Source organism: Corapipo altera, unplaced genomic scaffold, assembly GCF_003945725.1.
Source record: "Corapipo altera isolate COAL_440 unplaced genomic scaffold, ASM394572v1 59391, whole genome shotgun sequence".
Lineage (NCBI taxonomy): Eukaryota > Metazoa > Chordata > Aves > Passeriformes > Pipridae > Corapipo > Corapipo altera.
Genome location: NW_020885341.1, coordinates 5,962 through 19,845, shown reverse-complemented (window position 1 = coordinate 19,845; position 13,884 = coordinate 5,962). Strand labels below are relative to the sequence as shown.

At 51.0% G+C, this 13,884-nt stretch overlaps 1 protein-coding gene across 1 annotated transcript; it reads left to right on the top strand.

Annotated features, from left to right (window-relative positions):
- The first annotated feature begins 4,532 nt into the window (after positions 1-4,532).
- LOC113940407 (olfactory receptor 14J1-like) lies at positions 4,533-7,505 on the top strand. Its single transcript, XM_027631548.1, has 2 exons — positions 4,533-5,443; positions 7,493-7,505. Exons 1-2 carry the CDS (start codon positions 4,533-4,535, stop codon positions 7,503-7,505), a joined length of 924 nt encoding a protein of 307 aa, XP_027487349.1.
- The last annotated feature ends 6,379 nt before the right edge of the window (positions 7,506-13,884 follow it).

Sequence of the window (13,884 nt, the reverse complement as noted above, 5' to 3'; positions counted from 1 at the left end):
TCTGATGCAGTGAAACTTGTTTCTAATGTTACACGATTACCTGATGTAGCAACAAAGGCTTGTAATGCTTCGGCGCAGAGCTGCATCGCAAGTGTAAACGACTGGCTTGGTAAGCTACCAGTAGGCATTGCACCACAAGAGCTAGATATTTTGGGTACCTTAACTGCTGCTGCTTGCTTTTATTTTGATTATACGGGTGCGACACTGCTGGTTAATAAGTACAGTAAGGGAGATGATGTTTCTGCTACCACAGAAACTCTTTCACAAGACTTGTCCCCAGATATGCCCTCTTACCAGAATGCATCTGTTTGGTGTTTATATACACACAAGCGACCCTCACCTAGTGTAACAGTTGCTCGTCAACTCCCGAAAGGATACTTTTTGATTTGTGGCAATCAGGCATGGCCAGGTATTCCGGTGAAGCCCACTGGGGGACCCTGTACCTTTGGTAAATTAGGCTTGCTTACCCCTACAGAAAAGCTTTTGTTGAATCATTCCCATCTCTACAGTCATGTTTTGACCAAACAGTCACTGGCCCTTGACTCTAAATGTCGGGACACGTTAACTTTGTGGGGTCAGGCATCTACTGTGTCTGCCTCTCTGTTTTTGCCACAAGTTGCCTCAGCAAAAGCGTTAAAGCAAATCAATGTCTTGGCGTGCTGGGGGACCAAACAAGCAAATTTGACCTCAGATACTTTGTATAAGCTCGCCACGGATGTAGATAGTGCACGGCATGCTACACTGCAGAATCGTGCTGCTACTGATTTTTTGCTATTAGCACATGGACATGGTTGCCAGGAATTTGAAGGCATGTGTTGTTTAAATATCTCAGATCACTCTGAATCCATCTGCAGACAAATTGCCATGCTTCAGGAACAAACAAAGAAGATCACATGGGAAACTGGGTTTTTCGGCCTGGAAGGCTGGTTGTCTAATTGGGTCATTTCGGGTTGGTTACTGTCCTTACTCAAGATGGGGATCTTTGTTTTGATAATAGTCGTAGTTGTGCTAGTAATGTTACCATGTATTGTGTCATGTTTGCAAAGGGCCCTGCAAAAGACGACACAGGGAATATTTCTTGCACAATTACAGAAAGGGAGAAATTGATGGAGTTAATAGCGGGTCTATCAGCTCCCAGGATGGAGATATCGACTGGGAAAAGTTTCGGGTGTACCCTTGATGATAAGGAAGTCAGTACGCAGCCCTAATGGAGAAAACAAAGGCAGGCTGTAAAGTTGGTAGGCCCAGGATGTGGGAACTGCAATAAGGCCTTGAGCTTTACAAATGTATCACCCATAGATCCTAACCAATGAAAACGCTGTTGCTTGCTTACCTAAAATACGGATACTGCTTGCTGCTAGCAAGGGGTATAAAAAAGCTGATGAGAAAATAAAAGGAAGACATCTTTCCTGCACATAACTGACTCCTTGTATCTTTATTGTCCATCACAAATCTACACTGACACCCCATCTTCAACTGGCAGGGTCATCCTGACAGGCTCTGCGACTGACCCATTTGGTGAAACTCTCACGCAGAGGTGTTGGAACTTTACTTGAATTGATTTTTACCTTTTGAGTTTAAAAGGTCTGCAAAAAACATGGTAATTCATGTCCTAGCAACAGAAATTCTTTTGAGAGGGAGTATGGCACCCAAAGAATCACAGAATGGTTTGTCTTGGAAGGGACATAGAAGATCATGTGGTCCAAGTCCCTGGACATGGAGAGTGACGTCTTCACTAATTGAGGCTGCTCAAAGTTCCTGACCTTGGACAAATCCAGGGATGGGACATCCTCTTCTCTTTCAGTTGTTGCCAGTCCCATTGGTAAGTATGTCTTCATTTTATCCAATATAAAGTTCCCCTAGTTCAGTTCAAAGCCATTGTCCCATGTTCTGCCACTACAGCCCTTGGTAAAATGTATCCCTGTGACTATCTTAGACCATGTTTTCATCTGCAGACACCTTGGAGAGTGCTCAGAGATGTCCCAGGAAGGGGTTTGGAGGTCTCAAACATATGACCACACTACAGGGGCAAACGAGTGGTGGGTTCAGTGGTGTGCAGACAGAGGACAGCAGAGAACCCTGGGAGTGCTTGAAGAGTCGCCTCAGAGAGGGTGGATGCTTTTGTTGTAGCAGAAAACAGCACGAGAAAGAAAGAATTAATGGCAAGTGCAGCTGGGGAGGTCCAGGCTGGCATGAGGAGAAAAGAATTTCCATCCAAGGGCAGTTCTGTGATGCAACACATCACCCAGAAGGAGTCTGGATGAGCCCAAGGCTTTGTGTGTGTAGGAAGAGCCAGGGAGGGCGCAGAGATATTAGTGCAGGAAAGTGCCAGCCAGGTGGGGCAGCCAGGGCGATGACGACAGCCTGCAGGGAAAGGGGCAGGGCATGGACACCGTAGGACAGCCTGGGCTGGAGAGGAGACAGGGATGGGGAGAAGCTGAAAGGCCCTGACACAGCCACCTTCTGCAGGCCTTTGGCCATGGCTGCTGTCTGTGCCCCTGATGCTGGGAGGAGACAAGTGGCCCTTGCAGCCCTGGGGCCTAATGGCCTCCTTGTCCCTGCTCAGCAGCCTGGCAGGTGCCACCCCATGGTCCTGCCCTTGGCATTGCACATCCCACATCCCAGTGCCCCAGGAAGAGCCCTGAGAAATGAGGCAGGGACAGCATCTGCCTTCCCAGGGGCTGGGGGTCAGGGTTTGGCCCTCTGGATTAAGGAAACAAGTCAAGGTTTATTCAGCATCAGAGCCACCTTTCCCTTGCTTGTCCATCCTTGTCATCACTGTCTGCAGATTTCTGCTCTAACTGGGACATGGGGACATGTTCTCAGTTTTGTCCCTCAGTGAGACTCATTAGCACTACAAGAAACTTTAGAGTTTCAATCTCACTTTGACTTCTTCAGAAGTTGTTTGAACTTACTCTCAGGGACTGAATTTCATGTAAACAACCTCAAACCCCCCTGAGGGTCACTAAATGCCTGGGGCTGTTGCTGTGCTGCTGAGCTGGGCCGGGCTCCTGGCACACAGGGAGCTCCTGGCAAGCAAGAAGAGCTTCAAAGAGACGGCTCTGCTGGTGAGCAGCTCCTCTGCACAGCCCAGCAGGGCTGAGGGCACTGCCAGGGCAGCTCAGGGACACCAGCAGGGTACACACAGAGCTTCAAGGGGCTCAGCACTGGCAGGAGGGCTGAGAGCTCCCTGCAGGAGGAATCTTGACAGGGCTGCACATGGTGAGTCTGTGGCTGCAGGGCAGTGCAGGGGCAGCTCCTGGAGGCATCTCCTAAAGCTGGCCCAGCCCCAGCTGATGGGATGGGTGAGCAGGGGCTGTTTTGGGGCCCTTTGGAAGAGCTGTGAAGCCGGGGGTGCAGCCAGGGGTGCCCAGGGCTGTGGGGCAGAGCAGGGTCCTGCAGCCCAGGGCGCTGTGCTGGGCAGGGACTCTGCTGCCTGTCAGAGGCAGCTCTCAGCCAGCCTGGGGAAGCTGCTGCCAGGGCTGGGGCAGAAGGGCTGTGGGCAAGGAGCAAACCTGGCAGCTGAGAGAGGATCTTTTCCATGTCTCACTGTTGCAGGGTCCGACCTGCTCACAGCTCCAGACCACTGCACCATATTGAATGGAGAAGTTTTTGCAAGCTCAGAAAAGACAGGGGCTACAGGAAAGGAATTAGTGCTGAGGTGTGTTTCCTGCTTAGGCATTGTAGCAGAGACATTGTTCTCAAACTCTTTTACTCTCAGACATAAACATTTCAGGCAGTCTCAGAAATGAGCACAGGATCCTGGGCAGTGCTGAGCCTTCCCTTGGGGGTGGGCACTCTCTTGTCCCAGCCCTTGGCTTCTCTGCAGGAGGGCTCCTGTCCTGCTCTGTCCAGCACAGCTGCACCTCTGGGCTGGCACAGGGGACACTTCCCAGAGCTGCCCTTTCAAGCAGCTCTGCCCTGCTCTCAGCACAGATCTTGGTGGGATTTTTAAAGATGAATCTGTGTGTGAAGTCATCTTCAAGGCAGCCCAAGGGAAAGTGCAGGGCAGATGGTAAACAAACTGAGAGGCACTGCAGCTCTCCTGGCTCTGCAATAAGCAATGGAGAGCTCAGCCCTTCTGCTTGTCCTGTCTCAACACTCGTCAGATTTGTCATCGGAAAAATTTACCCCTAAAAAAACCAGGTGTTATGACTGTAAACAAAAAACCCAGTCAAAATTATTTTAAGGATACTCTGTGCCTTTCTCCTGCAGCCCAAATTTCTCCAAGACAACACTACAGGAATTGAACTTTTCCATCAAAGCTGGATTCCATGTGACATCCCCCGTGATCATGAGAGCTGTCCCAAACCAGCTCCATGTCTGCACTGCAGCAAAGCTGAGTCCTTGGCAGCACATGGGCAGAGCTCCTGCTCCTCACAGCACCCTGAGAGAGCACAAACCAGAGAAAAGAAATGCCTTTAGTTGGAGGGGATTTCCCTGAAAACTGCACTGGTTTGCTGAGAGGGATCTCTCTTAATTGTTCTCCGTGCTTTCCTTTTCTGAACAGACCCTGTCTTAAGGAACAGCAAATGTCCAACAGCAGCTCCATGCCCCAGTTCCTCCTCCTGGCATTGGCAGACAGGCGGGAGCTGCAGCTCCTGCACTTCTGGCTCTTCCTGGCCATCTCCCTGGCTGCCCTCCTGGCCAACGGCCTCATCCTCAGCGCCGTAGCCTGCGACCACCACCTGCACACCCCCATGGGCTTCTTCCTGCTCAACCTCTCCCTCACAGACCTGGGCTGCATCTGCACCACTGTCCCCAAAGCCATGCACAATTCCCTCTGGGGCACGAGAACTATCTCCTACACAGGATGTGCTGCCCAGGTCTTTTTACTTTTCTTTTTTATTTCAGCTGAGTTTTCTCTCCTCACCATCATGTGCTACGACCGCTACGTTGCCATCTGCAAACCCCTGCACTACGGGACCCTCCTGGGCAGCAGAGCTTGTGCCCACATGGCAGCAGCTGCCTGGGCCACTGGTTTTCTCAATTCTCTACTGCACACAGCCAGTACATTTTCCCTGCCCCTGTGCCAGGGCAATGCCCTGGGCCAGTTCTTCTGTGAAATCCCACACATCCTCAAGCTCTCCTGCTCACACTCAGGCTACCTCAGGGAAATTGGGCTTGTTGGGGTTGGTGCCTGTTTAGGGTTTGGTTGTTTCATTTTCATTGTTTTCTCCTATGTTCAGATCTTCAGGGCTGTGCTGAGGATCCCCTCTCAGCAGGGACGGCACAAAGCCTTTTCCACCTGCCTCCCTCACCTGGCTGTGGTCTCTATTGTTATCAGCACCTCATTCTTTGCCTACCTGAAGCCCCCGTCCATCTTCTCCCCATTCCTGGATCTGGCACTATCAGTTCTGTACTCAGTGGTGTCTCCAGCACTGAACCCCTTCATCTACAGCCTCAGGAACCAGGAGCTCAAGGATGCCCTGAGAAAATTGATGTCTGGATGCTTTTCAGGAGCAATAAAGTGCCTGTTTTCTGGTGTGTAGCATTCAGAATGGAAATCACTAATGGTCCAGCCTTCCTGGTCAGGTTTTCCATGGAGTTCATCAGGTCCTTCTTGAAAGAATTTTCTTTGCAATGAAATATTATTATGCATCTGCCTTCTAATTTAGTGTCTACCCACTGAATGTGACCCAGAGATGTATAAATGATGAATTGTGCAATCTGTGTATTTAAACAAAATAAAGGACCCTGCGGTGCCTTCTTTGTCCAAGACCCTTCTTCTCAGATGTTCCTAAAGGACAGCACACTGCAGGACAGGGTGTATTTGCAAAGGGGAAGGGGACAATAATCCCAGCCCAGCAGCACTGCCAGGGAGCAGCAGTGCTTGGTCTTTGCAGAGCTGCTCTCTTGCCACTTCCACACTGTCCTTCTGAGCCCCTTTCTCGCTGTAAGGCCTGAGTGCTCTCTGAGCACAGTCCTGGGGGCTGGAAGCCCCTGGAGCACAGGCAGGGACAGGCCCTGGGAACTTCTGAAGCAGAGTTGGGCTCCCTTCCAGCATCTCCAGGATGCTGTGGGATCTTCTGAGGCCACTGCATGAACTGGGTCACTTCTTCTGTCACCTTGCTCCAGGGCTGGAACTCTCCTGCAGTGTCACCATGACACTCCTGCTCTCTGCTTTCCAGGTTTCATTTTCAGATCCAGTCTGGCCCTCCTGTTCCCAGGGACATCCTGTGAGTGCTTCAGAGCTGCCATCCTGGGGCTGGCACAAGGTCTCTCCACCTGCTCCTCTCACCTCCCCAGTGCCACTGTTTTCCGCAGCCTCCTCTTCCTTGCCCAGCACAGCCCTCCTGGCACAGTTGGACACAGCCCTTGTTCTACCCCCTCCTCAGGCACCTGCCCAACCCCCTCAGCTCCAACCTGATGGCCAGAAACCTTCAGGGTAGGGAGGCACCAGGCAAAATGCTGAGCAAACCTTTCAGGGTCACAGGGTCCTTTTGGCTCCAGGAGGCCCCTCGGTGTCACCAAAACTCCTTGATTTAATGGGCTTGAACTGTGTCAAAACCGTCCCTTGGTGCCACAAGGTTTCACAGTGTCCGGGTGTTCCTTTTTTTCCACGAGGCTCTGCAGTGTCCCAGGGTCCCCTTGGCTCCATAGTGCCCGGTCATAATGGCCTCTGGATTCCATGGGATTCTTCAGTGTCACAATGGCCCTTCATCCCACAAGATTCCACAGAGTCACTGTGCTCCTTTGCATCCATATGGCCCTGTAGTGTCACAATGGCACCTTGATTCCATGAGGTTCCAATTTGTCCATGGGTTCCTTTGGCTCCAGAGGGCCCAGTAGTGCCAAAATGGCTCCTGGATTCCATGAGTTTCCACAGTGTCCTCTGGTCCATAGGGCCTTCAATGTCACAATGCTTCCTTGATTTGCAGAGTGTCCCAGGGTTCCTTTGTTTCCATGAGAGCCTGCAGTGTCAAAATGGTCTCATTATTCCATAAGGTTTTGCAGTGACAAAATGGCACCCCAATTCCATGAGGTTGCACAGTGTCCTGGGGTTCCTATGGCTCCATGGTGTCCTCAGTGTCACAATGACCCCTTGATTCCATGAAGTTGCACAGTGTCCCTTGGTTCCATTTTTCCACGAGTTTCCCCAGTGTCACAATGGCCCCTTGATTCCATAGGATTCCCCAGTGTCCCAAGGTCCATTTGGCTCCAAAAAGGCCCTGTAGTGTTGCAGTGGTCCCTTGATTTTATGAGGTTCCACTGTGTCCCAAGGTTTCTTTGTTTCCATGAGGCTCCACAGTGACACAATGGTTCCCTGGTTCCATGAGGTTCCAAAAGGTTTCTGGGTTCCTTTTGTTCCACAAGACCCCAGATATTAAATGGTCCCCTGATTCCACAAGATTTCACAGTCTCCCTGTGTTCCTTGGTTTCCATTATGCCCTGCAGTGCCAAAATGGCCCCTTGATTCCATGAGGTTGCACAAAGCTGACCCCACCCAGATGAAAGTTTGGGGAGATTAGGAGGAACTGGGACAAAAAAGATTGGATATTTGAGAAAAGGAAAGAGGGGTTTGTCCAAAAGAGAGGAAAGATTTTGATGAGGTAAAAATAGGTTCAGGTAATGCTGAGGGTACTGAAACACTGACTGTGAAAACATTCCTGATGGACCTTTATCCTCTTTGTAACCTCAAGCCCCAACACTACTCAAAAGTGCTGCCCCTCCCATGGAAAGGAATCCACTGCTCTAATTCCAAGCCAGAAAAAGCCCAAACCCAGAACTCCAGACTCTTATTTTTACTCCAATGCCCACCTCAATCCCAAACCTGTATTACCAGTATGAAAAGTCAAGCTTTAATCCTAACCCAACCTAAAAATCTCTTCCCCTAATCATGAACCAGACACTGCCAACAGAACAACAAACCTCCCAAAGTTCTGCCTAATCCCAACCCTGAGCTCTAAACCCCAAGCCCTGACCATTCAGCACCCCCACAGCCCTTGGGAGCAGGGTAAGGACCTGGAGGGCCCACAGCAGGCCCAGGGGGTTGGCAGAGGAATGGGAGGTGACCTCGATCTGCTCAACTCTGCAGTGATCCCCAGGAGAAGAGCCTGGGCTCTGGGAGGGATGTCCTGTGGCACAGCGGCTCAGGATCCAAGTTCAGAAGGCCAAGCACGCATGGCAACAGCCAGAGCTGGTGCAGAGACATCAGGGAGGGTCTAGAAATGCTGCTGGCAGGGGGGTGGGAAAGCAGGAGGGGGGTGTGCAGCCTGCAAGGCCAGAGCAGCAGCAGGGCCAGGGCAGGACAGCCTGCAGGAGAGATGGCCAAGGGCTCTGGCAGGGCTGCAAGGCCCAAAGGCACCCAGGCCTTTGTCCCCTTGCCTCTGGCAGCTGCCTCTGCCACTCAGGCCACCACAAGCAACTTGCCTGGCAGGTTCTGCACTTGGTTTCTGCCTCGCCCCTCCCTCAAGAGCCTGGCAGGGGTTACCCAGGTTTTGGCCTTTGTCGTTCCTCCCCCTCCCATCCCAGTGCCCCCCAAACAGCCCTGAGCCAGCCGGGAGGGACAGGATCTGCTGGACCAGGGCCTGGGGCTCAGGGCTTGGCCTTTGTGCTCCACAAAACCAAAGCAGGCTTTGCTCAGCATTGCAGGGGCCTGCCCAGAGCCTTTGTCTGCCTGCACTCCTGGCCTCCAAGGAGCTGCTGGGGAGGCTTTGTCAGTGCCTGCCCTCAGTAGGGCCCAGCAATGCTTCAAGGCACTTGCAGTTTGGCTTCTGACTTCTTCAGCAGCTGCTTCAATCTCTCTCAGTACCTCAGGATCATGGGCTGGGCTGCAAACACACTGTGGGTCTCATTAAAATGCACAAATCCCTCAGGATCTCTTTGTTTTCCTTTAATTGTCTTCAAGGTAATTTCAAAACAAGTCTTCAAAATTTGTATTTTTTTTAATTCAATGATGGCTATTTTTCGGTTCAGAGAAGAGGTGATAGAGGTGTTCTCCAAGTGATCTTGATGCTGAGTGTCTCCTCAGGAGATCCACACTGACCCTGGAAGATCAACCTTGCTCCTCACCCCCCAACCTCACCAGTTCTGACATGGCCCATCTTGCACTGACAGCTGATGCAGCTCCAAACACACTGTGGGATCAATTAAAACACTGAAAAACAAATTATTTATTTTTATTTAATTGTCTTAAAGTCTTCAAGACTACTACAGCTAATTGGAGTTGTTTTGTAGTTTAGCTAAGGAGGAAGATTTTAAAGTGGAAGTCATGAAAAATATATATCTTTTGATGAAAGGAATGATTTACACAGAACCTTGGGATGCAAGAGGATCAGGGCACAAAGGATTGGGATCCAAAGACAACACATCATGTTTTTTGAACACTTCCAGGGATGGTGACTGTAAGACCCAAGGTTTGAGCTGTGAGCTCAGCCAAGGGGTTTTATTTTAAAAAATACAAAAATCTTTGAAAAGGGTCTTCAGTTCTCATAATACCTTGAGAGAGACCACAAGGGAGAAGACACTGCACATGTTTTCTCAAGTGGTCAAAAAACACACTTTTACTGGCAAACTTCAGGAAGTAAGGGAGCTTGGCAAAAGGTTATAGGGCAACATTCAACCAGAATAGAGCATTCCCCAAAGCACTGACTGATCACAAGCCAACCTATCCCAGTCAGCTGGATGCTTTATTGACAATGTGTCCCGAGGGGCGGCACCTCCGATGCCATAGAAACCCCTCCCCTGGATTAGGAAACCTTTGGAATTCAGGAGCTGTTCCAGCGGAGCATGAAAATGAACAGCAGTTTTCCTAAAGCCCAGCCCCAATCAGAACCAAGCCAGGCCCCAGCAGTGGCAGAGCAAAGGTCCCCCCATCGCTGTGTCCCTGTGGCCGCTGAGGCGGCAGCGCAGGCCCGAGGCGGTGCCGGGTCCCGGTGCAGCCGGGGCAGAGCGGCGGCTGCGCGAGCGGCAACCCCGGCGGTGAGTGCGGCAGCGCCGTGGGAGCGGCGGCTCCGGGCACAGAGGCCGGCGGCAGCCGCTGTGGCTCATGGAACCAAGTGGTCATTAGGACACTGCAGGGCCTGCTGGAATCCAGGGGCCCGTGGGACACTGGGGAACCTCTTGGAGCCAAGGGAACCCTGGAATATTTTGGAACATCTGGAATCAGGGGACCATTGTGACACTGCGGTGCCTCATGGAACTAAAGGAACCCTGAGAGTTTTTGGTACCTCATGGAATCAAGGGACCATTTCTGGCAGGATGCTCTGCTCTGATAATACCTAAACAATGGTCAGAGAATGCAAACAATGCAAGCTCTCTGTCATGAGTTACTGCTGGTGTCAAGGTGCTGTTTTTAATGTTGAATTATTCTAAACCCAAAATGGTTCATGAAATTCAAACACACATCCTAGTTTTGAAGCAGGTTTTGACAGATAAGCTGCCCTGTGGCCTGCAAGTATGTCTGGCAGTCAAACTCTTTATAACTATAAATGCCCCGTCCAACTTTCCTGTGACAGATTCTTCCCCAGACTTCCTTGAAGTGTGTGGAGCTTCTGCCATGAAGCAGGGACAGCTCTTCATGACCACTCCCCAAGAGTTAAGTGAAAGAGAGAGAACTACCCCCTGTGTTTGTGGGGTGAGTTACCTCAATCTCTGCTTCAGGATTGTTTCTTTTTACTGGCTTTGATCCAATTGCTTTAATAGAATGACTTTGATAGACTGCACTGTCCTATCTTACACTGTACTGCTAGGAGGTTTTGGTTTTTGTACTGTGTAGTAAATAATTCTCTTTAAGGTCTTTCATCTGTTCATTGTCTGATCAATTGTCTATTCATTTGTCGTAATAAATAATTCATTTTATAGAAATATTTCTGATTTGCCTAAAACCTTCAGGACAAAGTGATTGAATCACACCTCTATAATTCCTTCAATCTAAACCAAACTCTGAGCCTGAGACTGGATCCAACCACCCCCAGGCTCCTCTCTGAGAAGGAATTTGGAAAGCAAGGGGGTCCTTTGTGCACCTCGTTGCTCAACGAGACGGCTTCTGCCATCAACTTTGTCTAAGCCTTCCACCCCCCAGCCCCAAACTGTGACACATGGGCGTGTCTTGTGCATGCAGTGCAAACATGGACTCCTGAGCTGGTCATTTGCTGTCCCTCCTTGGAGGGAAGAACAAGCCCAATGGCCTGGGGTGAGAGGCCAGTGCTGGGAGCGGCGCTGGCTGTGCCAGGGCACTGCTGGGTGCCCCCACCCTGAGCACTCCCAGCCTTGTGCTGGTCACTGCTGTTTTCCTCTGCAGGGCGTTGTGTTGGGCACATCCTGGAGAGCCAAATGGAAAGCAGATGGAAGCTTTGAGGCCCTGGCCTGAGGAGATGCCCCTGCAGGATGGCAGTGCTGCTGCAGAGGTCAGCTCTGTGCCAGCAGTGCCCGTGGCTGTCCCTGCCTGCAGTCCCTGGACAGTCCTGCAGCAGGACTGGCACCGACTGCCAGAGCACTGAGGCCTCCAACAACCCAGGGCTCTGCAGGACAGTGTGGAAGGGAAGGGAGAGGAGGCCAGGCAGGAGAAGGGCTGCTGCTCCCTGGCAGTGCTGCTCTGCTGGGACTCTTTTGTGGCCCAGCTCTGCACAGAGGCTCCGACCCTGCAGCTGGAGAGAAGTCAGAGAGGAAAGATGTGAGGCAAACAAGCCAATGCACAGTTCTTTATTTGGCTCAAGCACACAGCAAGTACAATTGCCAATTTGTACAGCCTGTGGGCCAGGCTAGAAAGGCAAACACTGAATTGAAAACGGTGTACATATATATATACTTTTATATATATATATATCTTTATATATATTTTTATATATATTTTTATATATATAAAGATTTTTTGATGTGAACAAATTCTCACAAAATAACATCCCTACCAGGAGTAAAAAATAGAGAAGATATGGTGGACCTTTAATGAAGTCCATAACAGGATTGGCCTTTAATGAGGTCCATAACACGCAGAAGGAGAGTTTCTTGCTTCTGAAAAACACCCAGTTATGAGTTTCCTCATGGCATCCTTGAGCTCCTGGTTCCTGAGGCTGTAGATGACGGGGTTCAGTGTTGGAGACACCACTGAGTACAGAACTGACACAATAAGATGCAGGGATGGGGAGGAGATGGAGGGGGGCTTCAGGTAGACAAAGAATAAGGTGCTGCTAAACAGGGAGACCACAGCCAGGTGAGGGACGTACGTGGAAAAGGTTTTGTGCCGTCCCTGCTCAGAGGGGATTCTCAACACAGCCCTGAAGTTCTGCACATAGGAGAAAAGAATGAAAATGAAACAACCAAATATTAAACAGGCACAAACCCCAATGAGCCCAATTTCCCTGAGGTAGCCTGAGTGTGAGCAGGAGAGCTTGAGCATGTGTGGGATTTCACAGAAGAACTGGCCCAGGGCATTGCCCTGGCACAGGGGCAGGGAAAATGTATTGGCTGTGTGCAGCAGAGCACTGAGAAAGTCAGTGGCCCAGGCAGCTGCTGCCATGTGGGCACAAGCTCTGCTGCCCAGGAGGGTCCCGTAGTGCAGGGGTTTGCAGATGGCAACGTAGCGGTCGTAGCACATGATGGTGAGGAGGGAAAATTCTACTCTAAGAAAGATTATGTAGACAAAAACCTGTGCAGCACATGCTGTGTAGGTGATGGTTCTGGTGTCTGTCCTAGGTAGAACAGCTGGGACCGACTCATCACTGGATGGGTGTAGCCCAAAGCTGTGTATTCTATAGCCTTCCATGGCATTTCCCAGAAACTGTTATCAGTAGAGGCCTGCGAAATAGGAAGATGTTCCTGTCCTCATACCATTTTGTGGGATTCCCTGCTCTGAGGGAAGGATTGAGCATCCTCATACCCTTTTATGGAATTCCCCGCTCTGAGGGAAGGACTGAGCATTCCTGCCTGAACTGGAGAATATATAAACTTGGAGTTTCGGAACCTTTTCACCACTTTTGGGATCCAGAGGGGGACTGCAACCACCACTCTTGACCAGACTGCAACAGCACTCTCACCAACAGGTTTTTCCCTCTCCTTTTACTTTGGACTCAGGGGGGCCCAAAGAACACCACTCTCTTCATGCCCCAGGGTGCTGGGTTATGTATTTGGGTTTTGTGGGTTAAAACCAATTGTTTGTCTGTATAATTTCACTTATGGTGTTATTTTATTAAATTGTTATTCTGACTTATAATCTCTCTTTTGAGTTGAGTTCATTTGCCCTGCTGGTTTACCTTTAAACCAGCACAAGCAGACACCACAGTGTCTCTTTCCCTCCATCCCTGAAGCTCTACCACATGAGGCCCTGCTTTACTTCAGCTTCTGCTGCTTCTTCATTGGTTGCCCTCAAGTGCTGCATGTAGAGTTTAGAAGCCCATGCCCGTGTTTTGAAGGTGCCTGTGTGGAGGAGAGGTTGAGCAGCTGCAGCCCAAGGCTGGTGTCCCAGCAGAGTCTCTAAGGATGGTACCAGTGGTGCTGGCTGGGGACAGCTGAGTGTGGAAGGCGTGTCCAGCCTCAAGCAGGACCATTGAAGTCAGTCAGGATGTCAGGCTGCAGCTGAAGCTGCCAAGGGTTGCTGTGAGGCTGGGGAGTCACTGGAAAGCTGTGGTGGCCACTTGCCCTGAAGCCTTTTGCCAAAGGGGGTGCAATTGTGCCCACAGTCTGCCCATTTTTGGTGTCCTGGCGGGTGTGGGTGCCTGGGTGAGGAGGCCCAGGCATTGTGGGTGCTGCTGCTCCTGGGCAGCCTCTGGTGCTGTTGTCTGTGGGGCGCGGAGCCGCTCGGGCAGCAGCGAGTGCGCAGGCCTGCCCGAGGAGCCCAGTGCCCTGCCCGTGGTGGTAGCAGCTTTGCGGGCCCGGAGCTCTGGCTCAGGGGGTGTCGGCCACAGCCCCGTGGCCTGGGCAGCCGCGGGGGCCTGGGCTGGCCAC